The 26,245-nt window shown below is 38.1% G+C and overlaps 1 protein-coding gene across 1 annotated transcript; it reads left to right on the top strand.

The window, feature by feature from the left end:
- Positions 1 to 5,367: 5,367 nt before the first annotated feature.
- Positions 5,368 to 24,968, top strand: LOC125998904 (nuclear RNA export factor 2-like). The gene is made up of 20 exons (XM_049766935.1): positions 5,368 to 5,434; positions 11,386 to 11,488; positions 11,821 to 11,953; positions 12,690 to 12,773; positions 12,874 to 12,978; positions 13,056 to 13,136; positions 13,238 to 13,307; positions 13,629 to 13,717; positions 13,837 to 13,944; positions 14,180 to 14,289; positions 15,523 to 15,559; positions 15,929 to 15,984; positions 16,331 to 16,432; positions 16,566 to 16,624; positions 16,735 to 16,850; positions 16,948 to 16,990; positions 17,542 to 17,614; positions 18,313 to 18,483; positions 21,212 to 21,272; positions 24,765 to 24,968. Exons 1-20 carry the CDS (start codon positions 5,368 to 5,370, stop codon positions 24,966 to 24,968), a joined length of 1,872 nt encoding a protein of 623 aa, XP_049622892.1.
- The last annotated feature ends 1,277 nt before the right edge of the window (positions 24,969 to 26,245 follow it).

Here is a 26,245-nt window from a genome sequence, read left to right as displayed (position 1 = left end):
AAATTATATTCATCCAAGTATAATACTGTTTCACAAAATTCCTCTCTACAAGCTTCTCACTTTGCTTCTGCATGACCATTTCCTTACTTACCGGCCAACAACAGCGTCACATATGTCACACAGAGGACCATGGGAAAGTCTCTGAAGACTAGCTGCAAAGTGCCATGCTGTGACATGGATCCAGGCCCACCAGATGTATCTAATATTATTTTCCTGGAGCAGAGAGCTGATATTTCCCCAAGAAATATTTTAGCCAGCAGGCCCATTGATGGACATTAATTATACCCCCTATGGGATTACTGGCAATATTTCTGAAATTAATGACATGATAGTGACATTACAATTTATTTCTTACTATTTGGCACATTCTCTTCCTTGTAAAAATTACAGGCCAAAATAGGGTCTCTACCAAATTCCTTTTCCCAGAGAAATTTCTGCACCAAATGATAAAACAGGCTTGGTCTCTTTCTGTCAACCTATTTACTTCTAAAGGCCAAATCAAAACATAGCATCTTAAAGATAATTTCTTCTCTCCTTATCCTTGAACACCATAGCATGATGACTTTGCTTCAGGAATTTTCTCTGTCACCTTGAATATCTGCTAACTGCCTTGGCCAGTGTATAATTAGGCTGTTGAATTTACTAGGTATAATTTTGTATGCATTTCATATAAGTTTTATCTCTTTCTATAAGCAGACCATAGGAAGTTGGTTTTACACCGTAGCTAGAAAACTATTCCCTTAGGTTAAGGATTTGTTATTAGGAAGAAAACCAGGAGTCTTGCGATCCCTTGATTTACATCAGTAATGACACCTAGGGCCAGGAACTACTTTGATATGTAAGAAATTAGCCTTCCTTTTATCCTCTGGCTCCTAACTAAACTCTATTCTATTCTAAGATTATAAACCACCTAAATCCATGTGTATTTGTTTTAAAATCAAACAATGTACACTGGTAGTTTCTGTACTTTGAAAAGAAATAAATGTGGGCATTCCTTCCATGATATGACTGTTCCTTTACCATTTATAAGCTCCCAGCCTGGAGATCAAACTTGTCTCATGTCTATTGAAGATGCAGGTCCCCATACAATTTATTTTGTATGATTTCATTATTTCATATTTCATGTACCTGTTTTCCTCTAGTGAAGGACTTTTTCCCCTGTAGAGATGATGAAATGCAAGATGCCTACAGCAGCAAAGGATTCTTCTGTTTTACCACCCCATCCCTTGGACAGGCTACAAGTCTCAGAATCAGAAAAATGCTAGCTCTTTTGCCTGGTTCCAGCTGCCAAGACTCCAGGTGAGAGACGAGGAACTCTGGCTTCTCAATTTTTAGAACATGGCTTCTTTAGAATTGCATGGAATTAAGTCAGCAACACAACTTTAACCCACTTAAATTATACATTTAAAGTATTACTAAAATAACTAAATAATTATGCCTTTAGGTAAAACCAATTTCATAATTGTGTATTAATCTGGTACATATTAAGTATATAGTAAGTGCTACTAGGAAAAACAGCACAGTGAAAAAGGGATGGGGGCAAATAATACCCAATCCTTTGTGCCGAGGAAGTTCACTCAAAGACACCAGTATGACTAAGAAGCCCAGAAACGTGGCCAATCTTAGATATCCTGCTTTCATGAAGAAAAGTGTTTCCTGTAATAGCCGATGAGAATTGCCTTGTAAATCCTGCAAACAAGTGACCCCGCTTTTAAGTACTACCAGTTCCTAAACTGTGATCATGGCATGGAGGTGCTGCCACCATATCAGCAGTAAGTTTTGTGTGTTTGATTTGGTTTGTTTTTGTTTTGGGGGAGGCTACACTTGGTGACACTCAGGGGTTTCTCCTGGCTCTGAGCTCAGAAATCGCTCCTGACTTGGGGGATCATATGGGACTCTGGGGGATGGAACCACGGTCAGTCCTGGGTTAGCCGCTTGCAAGGCTAAAACCCTACAGCTGTACTATCACTTCAGCATTTCTTTTTACAGTTTTTTGGGTTTTTTTTTGGGGGGGGGGCCACACCCGGTGACACTCAGGGGTTACTCCTGGCTCTGCATTCAGAAATTGCTCCTAACTTGGGGGACCATATGGAACTCCCAGAATCCAACTGAGGTTTGTCCTGGGTCAGCGACATGGAAGACAAGTGCCCTACTGCTGAGGTTCAACAGTAAGGGTTTATAAAAGGCCTAGATTTAGTGGTCATTTCAGTATCATTCTTTCTTTCTTTTTTTTTTTTTTTTTTTTTGGCCACACCTAGTGACGCTCAGAGATTTCTCCTGGCTTTGAGCTCAGAAATAGCTCCTGGCTTGGGGGACCATATGGAAGGCCAGGAGATTGAACCACAGTCCAGTCCTAGGCTAGTGAGCTCAAGGCAGACGCCTTGCCCCTTGAGCCACCATTCCGGCCCCCAGTATCATTTTTTTTTTTTTTTTTGGTTTTTGGGCCACACCCGGCATTGCTCAGGGGTTACTCCTGGCTGTCTGCTCAGAAATAGCTCCTGGCAGGCACGGGGGACCATGTGGGACACAGGGATTCGAACCAACCACCTTTGGTCCTGGATCAGCTGCTTGCAAGACAAACGCCGCTGTGCTATCTCTCCGGGCCCTTTTTTTTTTCTTTTTTTTCCCCCAGTATCATTCTTTTTTTTTTTTTTTTTTTTGGTTTTTTGGGTCACACCCGGCGGTGCTCAGGGGTTACTCCTGGCTGTCTGCTCAGAAATAGCTCCTGGCAGGCACGGGGGACCATATGGGACACCGGGACTCGAACCAACCACCTTTGGTCCTGGATCGGCTGTTTGCAAGGCAAACACCGCTGTGCTATCTCTCCGGGCCCCCCAGTATCATTCTTAAACCCCGAGCTTACAAAGTCTCTCAGTACCAGATGCCACAATGGCTATGGAGCAGATCCAGTTCAAATCGTTAGAGTATCATGAATCCCGAATCCTGTATATCATAGTGATTCTTTCTTTACAGGGTCTTTGTTAAAAAAAATGCATCAGCTAGGGGAAGTTATTGTTTAATTGAATTGCTTCTGAAAATCACATGGTTACTATGGTCATATGGGTCAGAAGCATGTGATCTGCTTCCATTTCTATTTCATGCACTTATATTCTGTGGAAATTATGAACGAGGATCAATATATTGTTGATCCTTTTGGTGACACGAGGTAGCGCTCAGGCGTTACTGCTATGCTCAGAAATCGCCTCTGGCAGGCACGGGGACCATATGGGAACATAACACGTGACCAACACCCACAGAGCTCAGGTGACTGCAGGGCTTTTCTGTCAGCTAGTAGGAGACTTGTAAATGTTGGTACTGTATACCTGACAGAAAAAGCCCTGTAGTCTCGTGAACTCTGTGGATGTTGGTCACGTGTTAGCAAGTCTCCTATTACCTGACAGAAAAGCCCTGCAGTCGCCTGAGCTCTGTGGATGTTGGTCACGTGTTATGTTCACGTGCAAGAAAAGCCCTGCAGTCGCCTGAGCTCTGTGGATGTTGGTCACGTGTTATGTCCACGTGCAAGAAAAGCCCTGCAGTCGCCTGAGCTCTGTGGATGTTGGTCACGTGTTATGCTCACGTGCAAGAAAAGCCCTGCAGTGCCTGAGCTCTGTGGATGTTGGTCACGTGTTATGTTCACGTGCAACTTTGCGCTTTATAATCTCGCGAGAGTTGACCCTTCCTGGCACCAAAAGCCACATTCGACGTCATCTCAATCTCGCGAGATTTGACCCTTCCTGACGCCAAAAAGCCACGTTCGCTGCAGTCTTCCTGCGACGGACCTAGGAGTGAGGTATGGCGCCCACAGTTTAACGATATATGGGTCTTGTTTTTATGTAATTTCCCCTCCCTATCGACCTTGTTCAAAGGTTTTTAAACACACACTTTAACTGTGTGTCAAGAGTTCTTGTTTTGCGATCAATGTAAGGTGGAGTCAGGCTTACGGGTATTTTTTTTAAAGGCTTTTGGGGTTCTTGAGGTAAAAATTATTGGCCGTTTCTTCGTCTCCTTTCTTATTCTCTCCAGAGAGGAATGGAGACTTATTTTTTGCAGTAATTTGAATATTACAGTCATTTTTTATTGTTAGGAGGATTTCCAAGCAGTGCGTGGGTCCTCGGCTACTGCCGGTAATGGCGGTAATGGCGGCATCTTGTGGTGAGAAGGCAAACCTTTGCTCAAGGAGGCAGGTTGGGTAAGGGGAAGGCGCTGTTGTGGGTAATTGTTGTGGTGTAAAATATGCTGGAGCCAGGGTGAGGTCACAGGGTTTTCGGCAGAAAATTACGATAGCGCCATGGTGCTCTTTCACAGAGGCGCTGTGGCGGGAAATGCTAGGACGCCATTTTGTTTTCACGGTCTCAGAGAAAAGCCGTGGCGCCCTCGTACCCTCCTGCTGTTGTGAGGAGGCCCTGTGACTGGGAAATGGAACGGCTTTTCTGTCAGGGAGGCATTTTAGGCCCTGTTGCTGTTCCAAGGAGGCCTTGTGGACTGCCACAGAGAAGCTGTGGTGCCGAACTGCTGTTGAAGCAAGCCCCTGGTGCCATAGCGCTGTTTGTTGCTGGCCTCATAATGCTGTCCTACGGACAATTGCTATACTGCTTGGGGACATCTGTGCTGGGAATGGCTACTGCGACTCCTGAAATTTCTCGGGGCACAAAATACAGTCATTTAAGAACTAGTGAAGGGGGTGTTCTGTTTATGACTGAAACTCAACTACATGCTTGTAATTATGGTGCTTAAATAAAGGTTTTATTTAAAAAAAAGTTAAATGAAATGTTTAAAATATCAAAAGAAAAAGAAATATATCAAAAAAAAAACACTGAGGAAGTTTTATACTGTTTCCAAGGTGCCTATGCAAGTTTAAATTCCTACCCTCTTTATTTGAAGTGGAAAAAGATAGTGAAAGTATTTAAGAAAACATTAAGGCAATACCTTCATTTGAGTAAAATCATAAAGATGGTACTAAAATAATAAAATTAGCAAAACATCAGGGTTTAATTTGAATGGTATTTAAATATTTTTGTAGACAATAATATTATAATTTGTGATATATTGTTTCATATCTTCCCAGAAGTTCTTATGGCCTCATGGGCTATTCCAGGTAATACGCAGTCTTGTGTTGTAAGCTAACATTTTCAGTGTTCCTTAGGCTACGCTATACTTGAACCTCAACCTGAAGCTGCTGAGAACACCAGAACTACACTCAAGAGAACCCAGTATTTCAGCTATTTTCAGCAATATTCATGGCCTTGAATTGCCAGTGGTTGGTTTGGGAACTTGAACATGTTATCTCCCCGAATAATGTGGTTTTTTAAAATAATACAATTTTTACTTTTTCTCATTTCAGAACTCCCAGGTTTGTCATAAAACACAATGTCTGATGACTGTAAAGAAGAATTTTTTCCACCAAAGAAGAAGTATAGGAAATCCAAAGATGAAGGTAAAATAATTTAGACATTATAATATTTTCAAATCATATGTATTTTATTGGTATATTTATTATATAGTATGTATATTTTAGATAGTGCAGTATTTTTAGATGTGCATATTAGATTTAAAAAGGAGACGGTAGTGTCATTTATTTTATTTTAATCTAATGTTATAGAACACCATGGGGCTGTATAGTTTTGAACAGTAAAAAATTATTTTTCAGGGGCCGGGCGGTGGCGCTGGAGGTAAGGTGCCTGCCTTGCCTGCGCTAGCCTAGGACGGACCGCGGTTCGATCCCCCGGCGTCCCATATGGTCCCCCAAGAAGCCAGGAGCAACTTCTGAGCGCATAGCCAGGAGTAACCCCTGAGTGTCACAGGGTGTGCCCCCCCCCCCAAAAAAAAAGTGAAAAAAAATTATTTTTCACAGTTCTAGACATTAGGAAGTCCAAAGTCAAATCACCAGTAGGGCAAGTGTCTGGTAAAGGCCTGCTTAGTGTTTTACAAATACTTTCTTCTATGAATGAATAAAAGTAATTGAAAAGGGATATTTCTGAGGTCTCTTTTATAATGGACTTAATCCACTAATGAAGGTTTCTTTCACAATAACTTTACAAAAGCTCCACCTAAAATACAAGCATATTGGATATTATGTTGGGATATAAGTATTCAGTCTATAGCAAATAGATTAAACTTATATGGAAACAAAATGTACCTGTAGATCAATTAAATTGCTACTGTTCTTCATAAAACATTTTAGGAAACCATGGTCAAGCAAAATCTCTTCTATTACATTGCAATTTCATTAAGAAAAGTTACTATATGTTTACTAATAATAGAATCCATTCATCTAATTCAGTAATTATTGTTATGATTTTTTTATTTTATTACTCTTTCTTGAACCAAACTTTCCAATTTAGTTTGTTATTATTATTATTATTTTATTATTATTATTTTGGTTTGGGGGCCACACCCAGTAATGCTCAGGGGTTACTCCTGGATTTGCACTCAGAAATCATCCCTGGCTTGGGGGAACATATGGGACACCAGGGAATCGAACTGTGGTCTGTCCTAGGTTAGCTCATGCAAGGCAAACACCCTACTACCCACGCCACCACTCCAACCCCCCCCCAATTTAGTTTTTTACAGACATCCCCATTTTATAAGTATCTGCTACCATTATGGCAAATAAGTTCAAAAGCAAAAGTCATTAGGAAAACGTATAGAAAAATAAATGTTCCTCAATTGGAAAGCAAGATCCAACTTACAGGGATGAGCAGCAATGGACATATGGGTACATATAGCTCTTTTACTTGATGTTTTTGTGTTTTGTGGATAGATACAATGAAATAGTATCACTGGGTTATATAAGAATTTTATTTTTTTGGGGGGGGGGAAATCTCTGTATTGCATTCTATAGAGGCTGACTCAGATGGCATTCCCACCAACAGTGGGTAAAGGGTCCTTTCCCATCACATTTCCACAGACACTGCTTTGTGTTTTTTGTATGTCCCATTATCGTATGAGATGGCATTTCATTATTGTATTTATTTGCATTTCTCTAATCATGAGTGATGATGACCACTTTTTCATGTGCCTATAGACCATCAATATGTCTTCTTTGGGAAATTGTTCCTCCCTTCCTTCCATTCTGGATGAGGCAGTTGAATTTTTTTTGGTGTTGAATTTTATGAGTGCTTTATACATCTTGGACGTCAGCCTGTTATATGTGTGCAAATGTTTACCTCATTCAGTCAAGTGTTTTTTTTCTTTTGGTTTTAACTTGACTTTCTTCTGCTATGTGGAATCTTATCAATTTGTTGTAGTTCCATTTGTTTACTTTGTTTTTGTTGTCTTTACCACTGTGGTGATCTTGTTGAAGATTTCTCTGCAGCCAATTTTGTACAGTTCTGCCAATGTTTTCTTAAATTTATTTTATGGATTCTGGTCTACTTCCAAGATATTTAATCTACTTTCAGTTTACTTTTGTGAACAATATGGTTCTTATTTAAGATTATTTTTAAATGTGGCTATCCAGGTTCCCCAATACTTTTGAAAAGATTTCCTTTACTCCATTTTATATACTTATATCTTTGCATAGATGAGCTGTCTCATAAATATGGGAGTTTAACTTAAAATTATAAATTCTGTTTTATTTGTCTGCAGATTATCTTTACTCCAGTGTAATGCAATTTTTTATTATTATAGCTTTATTGTATAGTTCAGAGTTGGGAGATTTAATGCCTCCCATTATTTATCCCATCTGAATTGCTGTACCTATTCGGAAAGCTTTTTTATTTCATACAAATTTTAGTTGAGCCTGTTCCATATCTTTGAAAAACATCATTGGAACTTTAGTGGATATTGCATTTAATCTGTATAGTACTTTGGGTACTGTCATTTTAGCATTGTAGATTCTTCCTATCCATGAGTGGGAAATACCTTTCTATTTCTCTATGTCTTCTATTTCTTGTATCAGTAATTTATAGTTTTCATTCTATTAGTGTTTCACTTACCTTGTTGATTCCTAGTAATCTGATGTTTGTGGACACAGTTTTGAAGAAAATTATTTCATTAATTTCTTTTTCTATTGATCCTTATTTGTACACAAATGCCACTAGTTTTTGTATAGAGATATTATAACCTGATACTTTACTGTATTGATTTATTATTTTTTATAATAATTTTTATTTTGACCAAAGTGGAAAATAAATCTTTCACAGCAATATTTTAGGTACATATTGGCATTGAATCAGGGGAATTCCCACCACCAAAGTTGTGGTCTGTAAGTAAATGTCAGCCTGATTCCTTTAATAAGCAAAAGAGCAAAATGAAGAGCAAAATGAAAGTGCAGTACCATACAAAATAGTGAAACATTAAAAGCATTCTATTTTTATAAGAGGCAAAGATGGCACATCCATAGAAACACTTTTTTTCCAACATTTTATTGGATCTTCTAGGCAGTGCAGTAAGTTAAAGACATATATTAATTAAATTTTAAAGTTTAAAACTTAGAATAGTTGCTTTATCGATATAAAATTCAAGAGAAATTGTGGGAAATAATTAGAAATAACAAATTTATCTGTACAATATTACTACACAAAATAATTGTGACAAATGCATTTAATGGTAAATAAAATCATATAATAAAAAATTGATTCTGTTAAATATACTACAAAAATGCTTTATTTTCCTACTATTACAACACTGAGACATTCATACGTTGCTGTACCTCAGAGAATGGAAAGACAAAAATCAAGACTGAAAAAATGTGAATGCATGAAAAACGTGATTGTATTAGAGCTAACTTTCAACTAGAGTTCTCAAAAAGTGATATAGTGTAAACTGAATGTAGGAGCCATGTTCATGGTCAGTGGCATTAGATGGAAGATGTATATAGTTTTTATGTAGAAGCATAATTGAGTTTTTAGAATTTATGACCTATGTGCAAGATAGGCATCAGACCTGTTTGTTTTTGGGTCACACCCGATGGCACTCGGGTTATTCTGGCTTTACACTCAGAAATCGCTCCTGGCAGGCACAGGGGACTATATGGGATGCCGATATTTGAGCCACTGTCTGTCTTGGATCGGCAGCATACTAGGCAAATGCCCTACCACTGTGCTATCACTCCAGCCCATCAGACCTGTTTTATTATGAGTTACAGAGTATGAGTGACCTTTCCCTACTAGTAAAATATCCAGTCCTGATATTCTGGGTCTCACATATATCTTTAAACTATGTAATATATTTAATAAAATATTTTATGTTTATGATATCAATATTTAAAAGTAGATGATAAAATATTGGTATTCTATGGGACATACTAAAATAGTTAAATAAGTAATCACCTGTGATCACCTGGAATGAAATGACTTTGAAGTCAATGCATTGGTGGACAAAGAATTTGCTATTAGGGACTATCAGGAAAATTATTTCCCTCACAGCATTAAGATTTGAGGAGGGTTGCTTAATTTCTTAAGTTATTTTATCATTTTAATTAAATTTATTTTCTATCTCATGGTTTACAAAGTTATTCATAATACAGTCATTTCTGGCATACAATATTCCAACACCAATACCACAACCAGTGTAGCATTCCTTTCACTATTGTCACCAGTTTCCCAAACTTCCTAAAGCCTGCCATTTGGTGGGTATGAATAATTTACTTAATATTACTTGGTACAACTAAATAGTAATGGAATTATCAAAAAAAAAAAAACTTCAATAAAAGAAAATTTGTGTGGCCGGAGAGGTGGCGCTAGAGGTAAGGTGTCTGCCTTGCAAGCGCTAGCCAAGGAAGGACCGCAGTTTGATCCCCCGGCATCCCATATGGTCCCCCCAAGCCAGGGTCAATTTCTGGATGCTTAGCCAGGAGTAACCCCTGAGCATCAAACGGGTGTGCCCCCCCAAAAAAAAACAAAAAAAGAAAATTTGTGAAAATTGTCATATCTCACAATGCGGTCTTTATGTCATTGTCTAAAGATCAACTAAGCTATATATTGGTAGTTTAGTGCTCTGTTGGTTTTGTTTGTTGAACTTACTTTTCTTTTGTTATACTTTCACATGTAATTTAGTATCAATATACTGGGAAATCAGTATTAAAATTGTGGGGCTATTGTGGGTCTGCATAAGTGGCTGTGCAGTTACACAACTTTGAGGATCTGTGGAGTTGGACTGATGAGCTCATATGGCAATAGCAGTAGCATGGTTTCCAGAACTTCTGGAAGTACAGAGACAGAGGATGAGGGTTGTCTCCAAATCATACCAAATCAGCATATCTGGAGGTTTTGGCAGCTAGGAGTCTTTTTTAAAGTTATTTAAATAGATATGTAAACCACAAATGGGTGTGTTGTCTTACCATTGACATTAAAGTGGGGAGGATGTTAAGACCTAATCACAGGCTAAGCACTTAATTTCTAAGGTGAAGGTGAATGTTTTTACCTTAATGGTTAGTAAAGATGAGAATAAAGGGAAATTAAACTGATTTGACTTACAGTTACATTTAAAGATGGTTGAGGAACAGATTCTTGGATATTATATTATAATATCCAAACATACTGTAAAGTTACATTGGGTCAGTGTAAAAGAGAAATAGAGTTTGAGGGGCCATCACAGTGGTGCAGCAGTAGGGCATTTGCCTTGCACATGGCTGACGTAGGACAGACCACAGTTCGATACCCCAGCGTCCCATATGGTCCCCCAAACCAGGAGGATTTCTGAGCGCATAGCCCGGAACTAAAATATATTGCTGGATATTTCAGAGTACTGTTGGTTTACAAGGCTGGGTTGGGGAAATTTAGAAGACTTTTAACACCAGTGCTACTTTATGTGAAAGCATGTACTGTTTTGTCAAAATATATGCAACTTGCAGATTTTTAGTCGAATCAATATATTGGCTGTTTGATTTTGGAGAATGTGAAATGAGTTGCATCCCAGTACTGCTGTGACTGTTAGAGTGTTGAGAAATGCTTCAAAAAAGAGGCTGGGGAGAGTTCAAAGTGGTGAAGTGTATCTCTTGTATGTTCAAGGCTTTGATTTCCATTCCTGTCACCTTATTCCCCCAATTCAGTATTTCTGTATGGCCCTGGACTAAGTACTAAGTACTTAAGACTAAGTACTGCTGGACATAGCACCAGCAATGGATTGTCAGGGCCACACCACCAGGCCAAGTCACCAGACACATAGTAATCACCTTTTTATTCTCTTCTTAATTCCCTTTGCATGTATTATTCCCCATCATCTTGTTCCCACATTCCTTACCAAGTGTTTCCCCTGATACTGCAATCTGTCAGATAAGGCACTCTATGAACAGGCAGAGGAGTTCCAGAGTTTGTGTGATCAGTCCCTTTGGCATGTTGGCGTTTGGCTTGTTCTAATCAGGGTATTAGCTTAAGATGTGCATGGTATGTAAACCAAACCAATGGTAGATCTTCAAAATTACAATTTTATTCCTCGTTTCAGAAAACAATGATGGTGGAAGCTATACTCAAAGAATAAAGAGAGATAGTTCTTTTCCAGATAACCGTGATGAAAAAAACAGTTTTTCTTCCTGTGGTCAACATAGGTAAGTATAAGCTTTTGCATCTCTAGAAAGGGCATGGCATCCTGAATATGAGGGGGTGTCCAAGAGGACTCCCAACTAAAATAGTAAGTGACTAGTTAACTTACTTAGGTTTGCAATGATTAATTCTAGGAATATGCAGATCTCTCAGTTTCCACAGTCTTAATTTTCTTTTCCTAGTGGAAAACTGAAGAAAGAAATGGTGTTATAGTTGAGCATTCCTAAATGTAGTTCAGATATGAGAGAGACATGCACTACAAGACACTGTTTTGGCATTTGTGACCACTGTCCATCACTTTTTGCCTCCCATGCTTTGGAACTCCATTTCTTATCAGAAGCAAGAAGAGAGTGAATTATCAGTATGAAAAAAAAGACAAGACTAGTGTAAGGAAAGTTGAAAAACTTCCAACGATAGAAGAGATGGAGAACTCAGAAGATGAAACCCCAGAAGAATGGTTCAGTGTTACAGTGAGTATGCTGAAAAACAGAATTTGCAAAACAAAAATAATGTTGGTCTTATATAAACATATTAGGGACTTTTTTGCAAGCAGATTGTAATCTCTATTTCTTAAGTTAATAGTCTTGTTTATTTAAGGGGAAACTTGGAGAAGCTACATAAAAGGTATGTGGGCTTCTATCTGTGTGTAGAATGGGGTATACTGTTTAAAAGCAAAAGTGGACACTACTGCTAAGGAATAATTTTACACATGATGCCTCAATTAGGCTTATGTTATAGGTGGTAGATAGGGGTCAGGCTGTCTCTGGGGATCTTGCTTAAGATGTATGTAGGGCATTTACTAGGCAGAGTCACCCATAATTTGATTGAAGGAAGTCCGATTATTACCGTAGGCTTAGAAGGATAATTTTGAGGAGAACTTTGAAAGTAGCAAAATGGGTACTTAGGATTCCATAACTGGCCACAACTAGGAAATAATGTTAGTGATCAATTCTTTTTTTTTGTTTGTTTGGTTTTTGAGTCACACCCAGTTATGCTCAGTGGTTATTCCTGGCTCTGCACTAAGGAATTACTCCTGGTGGTTGTGGGACCATATGGGATGCTGAGAATTGAACCTGGGTTGGCTTCTTGCTTGATCCCCAGTGATCTATTCTTTAGAGATTCTTTCAAGCACAGTACAAGATTGGAAAAGAATATTGTTAACTCTGTGTTCTCTTATCTATCACATATTTTTCTTTTCACAATTAGATTCCCAATGGGAGAAGGTATGAGAAGATCTGGCTTCTGGATTCCATTCAGAAACAGTGCAGTGTACCCTTTAAATCAGTGGATGTAAGAGCAAATTATTAATGGATCTATTAATTTTGGGAAGAGTAATATGCTGAGCATGAAGACTTCCCTCCAAAATTATGGTTGCTTATCTTTCTTACAGTTTCACTACTTTAAAAATATGGCTCGATTCTTTGTCCAGAATTCTGTCACTGCCTGTGCATTGAAAGAAGTCAACTGTAAGATTTTTGATAACAAAAACCAAAAGGTGAGCATTATTTGGGAAGACAAGGAGCTGAGTGTATTTGAAAATTGAGTTCTGTTTCTTATCCTCACTTCTTCCAGATAAATATCTGTGTCAATCAATCTTATGGACCCGACTCTGTGCAGAATAAATTGGCGCCAGAAGAAATGATGCAGCTAGAGGTAATGTACATTCAAGTCACATTTCAGAACCCTACACATCCTCTTTCACATACACTTATGTCCTCACCACTACAACCTCAGTGCTTATTCACTCTCTGCAGCTGACCCTGAACAGAAGGTATGATATTTCCAAGAGATCTCTTGACCTGGAGAGGCTCCGCTTTGACTCAGGTATAGATAACAGAAGTAATTATATGCCTATCTTGAATACAGACAAGGGGTGAGGGAGGAGGGAGATGGAGGGCATTGGTGGTGGGAGCATTGCATTGGTGAAGGGGGGGTGATTTTTAATAACTAAAACCCAACTACAAACATGCTCATAATCATGGTGCTTAAAGATATTTATTTTAAAAAAGAAATTCTAGAACAAGTGAGGGCAAAAGTATCTATCTGCCTATAAGGGAAACATAGGGATGGTTATGTATGGGAAAGCCTGTTGTTCACCTTGGGCCACTCCCAGACATCTGATTTTCTCCTCTTTGCTTCCTGAAGATTTGATGAACCATGACATAGATATATTCTTGAATAGAAGATACTGCATGTCTGCTATGCTGGAGATTATAGAAAAAAAATTCCCCAATGTAAGATCTTATATTCAGTGCTGGTACAATGGTAGGAGTTTGTACAAATGGGTCAGAGGGCAGATTTATTTATCAATATCTATATAGTAACCATTACTCTTCACACTTTTTCCACAAAGCTTTTGTCCTTGAACTTGTGCAATAACAAACTCTACCAACTTGATGGTCTGTCAGACATTGTACAGAAGGTTCCTACAATCAAGGTCCTGGACCTCTCCCACAATAAAGTAAGATAAAGAAACCAGGTCAGAGTAAGATTGACTTTGTGTTATGTGTGTGTACGTGTGTATATGTGTGTGTGTGTGTGTGTGTGTGTGTGTGTAGGAGTAGAAGGACAGTGCCATTAGAGTGAAGACAAAAGGTACCCTAAGGTAGCTGAGTCTGAGAAGAATTTTCAAAGTGTACGTGTTTAAGTGCTCAAGTATCTCTTTCCCTGTGATTGTTATTTTCTCATATTTTTAGCTGACGTCATTGTGGGAAGTGAGCAAGATGAAAACACTGAAGATTGAAGCTCTTCGGCTCATAGGGAACCCCTTCTGTAAAACTTTCAAAAACAAATCTTCCTACAAAAGGTCAGCATTATCCTGCCATGCTTATTGAGAACTTTGTTCACTGGAAGACTGAATTGTCCCCTGAAAATGGCTGAATGTACAAAGCTATGAGCTTTGTCCTCTGGAAGTCCCATAGCCCCACAGTCCTACCCTATTTTCTGTGTCCTTCCCTATAAAGAATTTCCTTCCATGATCAACCTACTTAATTCCTAGTCTGTAGTCTGTTTCTTCACTCTGCACATAGCCTGCTATAGTCTTTGCTCTGAAAAGTATTCTCCAGGAAGTAGCGATCCCTCTCTTTGCCTTAGACGTTACCTATCTTCATACATGCTGATGCTCTGGTCTGAGAAGGATTTTCCAAAATGGAATAATTCCTATTCTTTGTTGACATGGGGTTTCACTTCCCTGTTCTCTTAGGGGACCTCTTATCCTTGCTCCAAGATGGTCCCCCTTCCAATACTAGACTGACATGGGGTTTACTTGTGTCATACCAGATGCAAAGCCCTGAATAACTGTCAGGATATTTCTTCCTCTTGCCCTAATCCAAGAAGTGGGGTCTCCATGATGTAAGGTATACCTTAGTTGATGGACCAAGTAGAAAACTGTCAGTGAGCAGAGGGCTTCCAAACTCAAGAGTGGAAAGCAAAGGTTAGTGGAGACTGAAGATAACAACTGGGGGCCAGAAGAAGAACACAGGGAGTAAGACTCTTGTCTTGAATACAGCCAATCCCAGAGCACAGCTGGTTCTTCCCTCCCCCCCCCAATAAGAACAGGTGTCTCAGGTACTCTGATATCACTCCATCCACATGCTATATTACCTTTCCTCACCCTTCAGAAGATCCTAAGTTATCCCAAGAGAGATTTAATTTCTTAGACCAAGATCAAATTTGGAGCAAAGCACAGGTGACAGGGCCATCATGAGAAAAGTTGGTGATCAAGGGAGATGATAAAATACTCTTACTCCACAATAAGACTGTCCTGGTCCTAACAGAATGTTTGACACCATATGAGGAATTGGAGTCCTGGGTTCCCATCCCATACTCTAATTTCTCTAGAACCTTTAGTGGGAACATGGCAAGAGGAAGAGAGATGGAGAATGCTCTTGATCATTTGCTCAATATACTGTAACTTGTGGAAAAGTAAGCCAGGTAAACATATGTAGGTGCTCTTAAGAATGAAAGAAGGAATAGAGATTTGTTGGAGAAAATCTGGAATTCTGATCAATCATTTCAATCTACTTTCTGTTTTGGATAGAGCTGTGATGCGTTTATTCCCTATGTTGCTGAAACTGGTAAGTGTCTATGTTCATCATTGTCTCTTACTAACATTGACAGCCTCCATAAGTGTCTGTGTTCATTATTGTCTCTTACTAACTTTCATGTTCTCTAGTCCTTTGGGTGTTGTATGACTATCAAAATATTATCCATTTTAAGTGATATGAGTTCCTCTAAAAACATAAATATGTTATCTGAATAAAAGCACACCTCCTGAGCATCTACTGCTGACTTTTTTCCCCCAGGATGACCAGGAATTACACCAACCAGTTGTTGATACTAAAATTCCACATGTAACAAAGCACAGTGAGGTGAGGACTAAAACCATCTTTGTGGCATAATATGAAATTGCATCAAATATATAATTTATTTTCTTTGAAATCCAGAGTGAATGTAAAGGACCCAGGACGATGGAAGAGTATGTACTGCAATTCCTTCAACAGTAAGTACACTGGGAACTATGAGGTAAGGGAAGTGTCTCAACACTCAGAGACTAGGCCTCTGAAGCATAGGTCTGTTCTTATTACAGATATTTTCTTTTCTTTCTTTCCCTTTTTTTTTTTTTTTTGGTTTTTGGGTCACACCTGGCAGCGCTCAGGGGTTACTCCTGGCTCCATGCTCAGAAATCGCTCCTGGCAGGCTCCTGGGATGGCTGGATTCGAACCAATGACCTTCTGCATGAAAGGCGTTTGCCTTACCTCTATGCTATCTCTCTGGCCCCAATTACAGATATTTTCAAGTCTCACTTAGGGCCTGCCACTCTGCTCAGCTGTTTTGTTTTTCTACAGGTATTACATGATTTATGACAGTGAAAACCGACAGAATCTCCTTGGTGTTTACCATGAGGAGGCATACTTCTCTCTGTCCATTCCTTTCGATCCCAACAATCCGTGAGTAATGCAGCTCCTACTCTGTTAATGAATCACATGAATCCTCAGAAGATACAGGACACAGAAGAAACGAGACAATTCCTAAAATATGCGCACAATAGCTACTTCCTCCTGTTCTTATTTTTTTCCCTAGAATCAGCTTATCTAAGTACTTTAAGGAAAACAGGAATATGAAGATACTCAAGGATTCCAGTAAGTGTGTGATGGAGAAGATTAGATAGATAAAGGGGGCATTGAAGGGTCAATCACAGGTTCTAAGGTGTGGCAGCCCTGATAGTTGATTGCATCTCTTCCCCTCACAGATAACCAAATTCAACTACTGAAGCATACAAAAAGTGACATTTTACACACACTGTGCATGTTACCTCAAACTCAGCACCATACCAGTTCTTTCCTGTTAGATTTATGGGTGCAAACGGTAAGCATCTGCCTATTCTTTCAAAGTCAGGTCCTGAAACCCATAAGTGCATAGGTTGTTTATTTGCTGACTGAGTGCCTTGACACTTCCCTTTCAGGAAACTATGTTATGCTTCTCTGTCCAAGGAATGTTCAAGGAGGGTGAGTGTATGGTGCTGTAACCCCAAATCATCCACTGTTCCCTCCTCCTAACTGGCTTCCCTCTCAGAACTCTCCCAAATTTCCTCATCCCCTTTCTTTTCCTTCCCTTCCATCTGTGTTCTCCCACCTCACTCTGCCCCCAAAGTATACTGATCTGACCTGTATCTGTGTTTGTATATCCCAAAAAGCTGGGGTATTGGGAACAAAAACTATAGTGGTTGATGGCTCTCACCCCATATTCTCACCCTACGGGCATGGGCCAGTCGCTTAACCTCTCAGTCTCCTCACTTGTAAAATGGGACTGATAATGCAAACCTCTCGGACAGTTATGAAAAAAATAACACACTTGAAAAGTGGTTGTCAAAGGACCTGGCACAGTACTTTTTCTGGGAACAGATTGTTCCATTGTAGCATGACACATTACTAGCATCCACAGTCCCAGAGAACATATGTTCTCTTCATCATGAGTAGAAAATAAGACCCTGACTGGAAATTGTGAGCATGTAAAACTATGACCCTTAATAGGATTTCCTTTATTGTTTGTGTTGAAGTGAAAGACCAAAATCAGAGTTTTGTTCATGCCTTCACCCGGACCTTCATTACTGTCCCTGCCAGTAATTCCAGGTGAGCACTGTGTTGTATGTATGAGCACCCTTATCATCAACTTTAACCAGCGATGTGGAATGTGAAGATTAGTCCAGTGGGTTTTGTCAACATTGTGGAGAGCCAACAGGTTGATTTAAGGACCTTCCTAGCCCAGTGATTAAGAATATGAGGTCTGAAATCAGAACATTGGATTGTCTTCCTGATTTCAGTAATGGCTAGGTGTGTCGCATTGGTTATCATCAGACCTCTTTGTGAATTCTGGAAAAATGAGAATTAAACTGTCCTCTCCCCTGGGGTGTTTTACACAGTAAACCCATATAAAGCTATATATCAAGTAAATCTATTAGACAGTTATTGCAAAGATGAAATTATGGTAGAGGAAGAAACAGGTGACATATTCTAGACCAGAGGTCTCAAACTCAATTTACCTGGGGGCTGCAGGAGGCAAAGTCAGGGTGATCCTTGAGTGCAAAGTCAGTAGTAAGCCTTGAACATTGGGGGGGGGGGGGTGTGACCCAAACAACTAAAACAAAATAAAACAAAAAAAGATTCCTCTAGGGCAGGGCCACAAAATGTACGGAGGGCCATTTGCGGGCCGCCAGTTTGAGACCCCTGTTCTAGACATATGGAAAGAATCTGGTTTCTGAGTGGCAGGATGGTTGAGAATATGATATTGTCTATATGTTCAGTCGTCTGAAATCCTGTTTTTCATCCAGCATGTGCATAGTTAATGATGAGCTTTTCGTGAGGACTGCCACTATCAATGAAGTCCAGTCTGCATTTCCTACCCCATTCGCCAGTTTTTTGATTACTCTCTCCAAGGAGCAGCAAGAGATGGTGAAGAATTTCTCCACCCAGTCTGGAATGAACCTCCAATGGTCTCACAAGTGAGTTCTGGATGTACAGTGTGATCAAAAGGAAGGAGCCTAGTAGAGTTAGGGAATTAATTGAAATAAAAAGGTATAAATAAGTATCCTTATATAAAGCATTTACTAGGCTAAAAATACCATTTTCTTGTCATTTATAAAAAAGAATTTTAAAAGCAATATATTGCCCAATTGACATGATCACGTGTTTGAAAAATTCTGAATAAACCGACTCAACAATACTTTTGGATATTAAAACATTTTAGTGTATAAAAACCATTTGTATTTTATGGATATAATTATAATGAGCAACCTAAGTGAAATTAGTTAAAAACCCATTATAAGGGGCTAGAGAGATAAAACAGCAGGTAAGACACTTGCCTTGCTTCTAGCTAACCTGAGTTAGAACCTGACTCTGCCTATGGTCTCACAAGCACTGACAGGAATGATCCATGGGCAGAGAGTCAGGAGTAAACCTTGAGAACAGCTGGCTGTGGCCCCAAACTAGAAGGATAGTTACAGTGGATAATGTTCTTGCCCTGCATGCAGCCAATCTAGGTTCAATTTCTGGCATTGTATAATTTACCAAGCACTGTCAGCAGTGACCCCTAAGCACAGTCAGGTGTGGCCCCAAAACCAAAAAACTTCATTTATAATAGCATCAGAAAGAATATATACATACTTAGAAAAAAAACAAAACTAAACAAGTATAAAATATAGTATTTTATATATCGAAGATATTGTTAGAATAAATTAATACAGACAGAAATTAAAGGACATATATAAACATTAATATATACATGTTAATAATTATTATTTTATGGTATTACTCCCTAAAACAATCTACAGAGTCTTAAAATTCCTAGCAAAATCTTGGCTATTTACCATAAATATGATAAGGTGCGGATTATATGATTAACATGGATGTATGATAGACTCAGAATAAGTAAAATCTTAAAAGGAAATATATTAGAAGGTTCTGGAATTCCTAGTTTTCACAATTGCAAAGCTTATTACATGGCATGGGCTAGGAAGATACCTTGAAGTAATAGATCAATATCTTGTATGTTAAACCCCAATTCTATCTCTGTAGCCATATGGTTCTCCAGCACCACCAGGTGTGACCATGGTAATCCCTAATGCAGGCTCTAGGACTATTGGGGTAAAGAGAAATTAAATACTATAGAGACACTATAATCATTAATAGTGTTCATTTGAATATACACACAGGGAAAAGTAGAATTTAGAATCCAGTTTAAACAGCAACAGTTATAGTCAATTGATTTTAATGATATGCTAAAATTAATAAAGAAAACTAGTATTTTAGTAAATTGTTCTAGACTATCAAGATATATATATATGCAAAAAAACAAAATAATTTTAGCTTTTATTGCATATCGTGTACAAATGCTGACTCAAAAATGGATCAAAGATCTAACATAAGATTTACAACTATAAAAATTTAGAAAACATAATTGTATTTGCTCACAATCTTGAGTTGCACTTCAGCTTTCTGTTTATCAGTGACTTTCAACTGCAGGTCTATTCTTTCATCTTCAGGTGAAGAAAGGTTAAAATTATTGCTATTTATAATGACTAAATCATAAGCTTCAAAGGCCAGACCATATTTAAGAAAAAATTAAACATTTTTAATTTTCCAAAGAGTACTGTCAACAAAGTGAAAATACAACCCACAGAAGAAAACATTTGCAAATGTATCTTATATGATCCACTATGCAGAATATCTAAATAAGTCTTATAGTTCAGCAACTAAAAGACAACTCAATTTTAAAATGGAGGAATTATTTGAATATATACTACTCTATATAAAAATGACTAAGGATTTCATAAAAAAAAAACATGTTAAACAGCATTAGTCCTTAAGAAAATGCAGGTATAAACAATGATGTGATACCACTTCACATACACTAAGATAGCTTTAATGAATAAACTAGAAGAGGATGTAGAGAAATAAAATATCTCATATATTACAGATAGTAAACTCAAGTTTAGAAAACATCTTGGCAGTTTGATGAAATGTTTACTATGTAGTTTACATATGACCCAATGATTCCACTTTTAGCATATACCAAGAGAAATGAATATATGTTCACTCAAAAACTTGTGTAGGAGTATTCATTATAGCATTACCTATAAAATTCAAAATATGGGGCCAATCTAAATGTCCTTTAATTGATGAATATACAAATTTTATGTCTATATAGTAAAGTATAATTATTCAGTCCTGAAAGTAGAACAATACTTTTTAAGTAAAATAGCTTTCTTAGAGAAATGTGAGAGAGTTCTGTAAAATAAAGAGGAGGCCCAATGCTTACAGAAGCAAATATATGATATAATTATACTAAAATATAAATTATATTAATATACTAAAGAGCACTGAATTGTACACTTTAAAGCATCTTATGTGCATAATTCAGTAAAATTGTAGGACATTCTTTAATTATTTTTGTTTTCTACTTAAACATTTTTATCAACATTTATACTATATATAGTAAACATGTTGATAAATATATATATTTAACATATAATACAAGATTTTTATATTTCTTTTAATTTTGTGTTTAAGAATACTAATGAGAGAAGTTTGGGTTTTCACTAGTTCTTTCTTTGCCATGGCACGTTGTGCTCATACTGGCCCATGGTTACAGGCCAAAGAATGTCACGGATGCAGTATTACATGGTCAGCATTGCAGTACTAAGGGAGAATATACATTCTTGTCTATTCCAGGTGCCTTCAAGAAAATCAATGGAACTTTGAAAACGCTGCTCATAATTTCCTTGTGTTTAAGGTGAGATCTGGGAGTCTACCGTCTTAAAGAGATTTGTCTCTTGGCCTTCAGGAAAGGCCAAGCAAGTAGAGGCTGAGTGTCCTGGGAGTGAATTTCAGATTGCTGATTCTTCTAACACTACATATTTTCTTCTCTCCAGAATGAAAGCAAGATACCACAGGAGGCCTTTCAAACTGATTAAGTGGATTGATCCCTTAGATATTTTTTCATCTTCATCGTCTTTGTTTCTTTTTCCAAGCCAAGAACATGTGCATGACTGGAATTGGAAGCCATGCTGGCTAGGAAGTTACCAAAAACATAATATTTGACAGATAATTTACATATTTCCCCATATTTGATGTCTGTTCTTAAATAAAAGTAATGTTACATGATATGGGTCCTGGATTACTATTGCTTTGGTCCTGGATTACTATTGCTTTGGTAGAGCCATAAAACAAGAAGTTCAGAATGCATGGATCTTCCCATACCCCCTTTTACCCTGGTATTAATTAAAAGAAAATATGGCTTGGCTCCATAGGCAGAATTCCATGCAAAAGAACACACACTGCTTCCAAGAACTGGAATTTGAAGGTAGTATGGGATAGTTTTAGATACTTTACCTGGAGGTTGCATAAGCAGGCTTGAGATCTAGAACAAGAGTTTTGGATCCCTTCTAGATAGGGAAGGCTGTGGAAAGAAGGAAGGTGAGGACCCAAAGTTGTATTTTTAATTATTTTTGGTCCACACCCAGCAGTGCTCAGGATTTATTCCTGGCTGTGAACTCAGGGAGCACTCCTGATGGGTCTTGGGATGGCAGAGATCAAATGGGTCAGAGATGAGTAAAGCAAGTGCTTTATTTGTTGTACTTACTCTCCAGCCTCGAGTACCCAGTTTTTATTTCTGGTTGAATATTTCAACAGCCATACTTTGAACAATATAATGATTTGCACAGTTTTCATGCAGGTTGACTTAAAATTTATTGTTTCATACTTACCACCATGTTCCCACTTGCTTTGCCATCCATACAGTATATTGTTCCCCTTTCTGAAAGTTATCACTGAAAAGTATCATTAAAGCACCTGAGTGAGGAAAGTCAGCCTGTATGCTCATTGATGCATCCTGTACTTAGGGAGTTTATTTACCATTTATTTTAACTTTCAAGGAAACAGTAATGAAATGGAATTTTACATTATGTTCACTTCTGTAAGATCAATCTCAATATCAGAATAATTCAGAATTTCAGTCAAACCAACATTAATACAATTTGCTTTCCCAGGTTTTATAAAGTTTTCACTTTACATAAAAAATTTAAAATTAATATAAATAAATATTTCTGGGACCTGGGAAATATAGGAGGTAAGGAGATTGCTGGTCCTTGTTCAATCCTTAGCACCCCATATGGTGTCACAGTCTCCACCAGGATGAGTAGTTCCAGAAGTAAGCCCTGAACACCCCACGTGTGGCACAAAGCAAAAACAAACACAAAACAACACAAACAAAATAGTACATATTTTTAAGTTATAATGCTATAAATGCTTAAATATTTTAAGTTATAATCCTGAAATATGTACTAATAGTACATATTTTGTTATAATGCTACACTTGGGGCTCCATACTCTGGAATGTGAATTTTTATATTGTAAAACATAGTGCTTCAAATAGAATGTAAAATATTTTTGAATTAAGATGTCGTTACATAAGAAAAAATATATATTGTTCAATATTAATGCCTCAGTGGTCAAAGACATCTCTGAATTCTTTTGTTTTGTTTTGTTTTTGGGCCACATCCAGCAGTGCTCAGGGGTTACTCCTGGCTGTCTGCTCAGAAATTGCTCCTGGCAGGCACAGGAGACCATATGGGACACCGGGATTTGAACCAACCACCTTAGGTCCTGGGTCTGCTGCTTGCCAGACAAACACCGCTGTGCTATCTCTCCGGCCCCACATCTCTGAATTCTTATCATTTTTTAATATTTAGCTGTGTTTGAGTAGATAGGTTGTTTTATACTACTCCTTAGTTAAATGAAATATTTAGGTTCAACATAGTTGCTATATTTTTATACTATATCTAAACACCATTATTACAAACACGTTTGTAGTTGGGTTTCAGTCATAAAAATAACACCTTCAGTGAAGCATTGCAAAATTCCCACCATCAATGCCCCTCCCATCTCTGTCCACCATCACTCCCTGCCTGTATTCGAAACAGGCATTCTATTTCTCTAACTTATTAACATTGTCATGATAGTTGTTAGTGTAGTTATTTCTCTAACTGCTCTTACCAGTCTTTCTGGTGAGCTATATATCGTGAGCTGGTCCTTCTAGCCCTCAACTCTATTGTCTCTGGGCATTATTAAAATAATGTCATTTATTTTTCTTAAAACACATATATGAATGAGACTAGTCTGTGTCTATCTCTCTTCCTTTGACTTACTTCACTCAGCATAATAGATGTGAATATACATTCACATATAGTAGAATTTCATGACTTCATCTGACAGCTGCATAATATTCTATTGTGTATATGTACCACAGTTTCTTTAGCCATTCATCTGTTGAAGGGCATCTTGGTTATGTTCAGAGTCTGGCTATTGTAAATAGCATTGCAATGAATATAGGAAGACATTTTCGAATTGCATTTTTGTGTTCCTAGGGTATAACCCTAGAAGTGGTATAGTTGTATCATATGGGAGATCAATTTCCAGTTCTTTGATGAATCTCCATATTGTTTTTCATAAGGGCTGAACTAAAGACTTTCCCACCAGTAGTGAATGAGAGTTCCTTGCTCCCCATATTCTCCCCAGCATGGATTGTTCTTTTTCTTTATATGTGCCAGTCTCTATGATCTATGAGATGGTACCTCATTGTTGTTTTGATTTGCATCTCCCTGATAATTATTAGTGACGTGGAGCATTTTTATGTAACTTTTACCCATTTGTATTTCTTTTAGAAACTATTCTCCCCATTTTTGATAGGGTTAGATGCTCTTGTTAAGTTCTGTCAGTAACTTGTATATCTTAGATATTAGCCCCTTATCTGATGGGTGAATAGTTTTTCCTATTCTTTGGTGACTTTTGTATTCTAGGTACTAAATCCTTTGAGGTGCAGAAGCTTCTCAGATTAATATAGTCCCATCAGTTTATTTCTGCTTCCACTTTGGAGAGTGCTATTTTCTCCATGAAGATGCCTTTTGTCTCAATGCCATGCAGTATCTTACCTACATGTTGTTCTATATACCTTATGGTTTCAGGACTGATATCAAGGTCTTTAATCCATTTGGATTCGACCTTTCTGCATGGTGTTAGCTGGGGGTCTGAGTTCGCTTTTTTGCATGAGGTTGACCAGGTATCCCAAGACCACATGATGAAGATAAGAATGCATATTCTAAGACTATTCAGTATGGCCACAGATAAAATGTTTATTGGGTAGAAGATAATATATAATCAATGAGGTTTTTTACTTCCCTAGCTTGAATCATGTTTTTTTTTAAATGAAATGTTCTAATGTTCACAGTTTGAGATATTGGACTATTACAGATATAAAAAGACTATTAGAAGAACAGAGAAAGCAGAAAAGAGAATCAAAGCAAAGGTGTTGGAAGAGGGAGAGAAAATGGAGAGGACTATGCTGACAATTCCTAATAACCAGAGAAGGGCAACTCCCAACCTCAGGGATGTGAATGCTGATGCCTCACAGTATGGAGAAGAAAGAGCTTAGTGACTGGATGGTGTTCCCAGGAACCCTGCATTCACATCCGAGGAGGGGAGCTCATCAGTGCGGGATTTGGAGGGATTCTGTTTAACAGTCTTGTGGGAATGGAGTGAGGAGGAGGAGGGGTAGCTGGCTGTGATGCAGAGCCTTCATATGAGCTCAAGTTGAAGAGCAACTTTTGGTACAATTGTCACTCTTGTCTGGGTACAAACTCCTTCCTCCCCGGCCTGATGAGCTGGCTTGGGGAGCAGAAAAAGTCAAGCCAAGCAGCTAAGTTGTCTAGGACTAGCATGCCAAGGTCTGGGCACTGGGAAGAGGAGACAGCAGGATAGGCCAAGGCAATTATAGGGTGGATCAGTGGACAGAACGTGATGGGAGTGGGTATATAGCTCATCTCCCAGTTTCCTATTCATACTCTTCTATTTTAGTGCTTGCAGTGATCTGAGATCACTGATCTGAGATGGATCCATAGAGGAAAGAGAGAAAATGAGATGGAGTGGAGAGGTATCTAACTGCTGTTCCACGGGAAGTTTTTCAGATGGGAGGGGGTAATGAAATTATTTTTCTAAAGGTCTTTATACCCAAGGTTCTGAAAGATCAATTGTTGGGCCTCAATCATCAGTGCTGCTATGTCCAATAGAAATTCAATTTCCGCTCTCACCATTTGTCTTCTAGGAATAATGGAGTCTAAGGAGACAGTGGCAAAACAAAACAAAACAAAAAATAAATAAAAAGCAACCTCAACATGGAAAATACCAACCAGGAAAATAAAAGGAAGGATATTAAGGATCCAAATGCTAATAAAGGAGATCATTTGTCCCTGTTTTGGAAATTGGTGAATAATATGTGCCTAGAGGAAATCATAGGCAGGATAGAAGTAACATAATTCTGAACCTTGGAAGACTGCAGGCTAATATAAGAGAAGACAATATAGAAAAAATTGGGAATGATAGGAGTGATATCACTTAAAAACTGAGGGGAAAGAAGGTAGATAGCACTGACTTTCTCACCATGGTGAGTTTTAGGATACATCTGATTTCTAAACTTAAGTGTTTATTATAAACCTTTTGATGTCATTCATTTCTGATGGGTCCCTTATTACCAGTGTCTAATTGAATTTTGTGTTTTAACCCCCTCTTTAAGATTTTATTAGTTAAAAATTATCTATTTACTATATGGGGGAAACTCTCAATATATATTGTGAAATTAATAAATTAGATTAAGAAAGTAATCTGCATCTTCAAATATCACACATCTCTATTTAATACACAAATAAATGCTTA

This window comes from Suncus etruscus, chromosome X (genome assembly GCF_024139225.1).
Source record: "Suncus etruscus isolate mSunEtr1 chromosome X, mSunEtr1.pri.cur, whole genome shotgun sequence".
In the NCBI taxonomy this organism is placed as follows: Eukaryota; Metazoa; Chordata; class Mammalia; order Eulipotyphla; family Soricidae; genus Suncus; species Suncus etruscus.
This window is presented reverse-complemented; position numbering and strand designations above follow the sequence as displayed.

Bases quoted from the DNA above. Each gene is read 5' to 3' on its own strand.
- LOC125998904 (XM_049766935.1), top strand. From the start codon at position 5,368: ATGTCTGATGACTGTAAAGAAGAATTTTTTCCACCAAAGAAGAAGTAT. The intron at 13,137-13,237 runs GTAATGTACATT...CACTCTCTGCAG, and splicing joins AAGAAATGATGCAGCTAGAG to CTGACCCTGAACAGAAGGTA. The intron at 15,560-15,928 runs GTAAGTGTCTAT...TTTGAAATCCAG, and splicing joins TCCCTATGTTGCTGAAACTG to AGTGAATGTAAAGGACCCAG.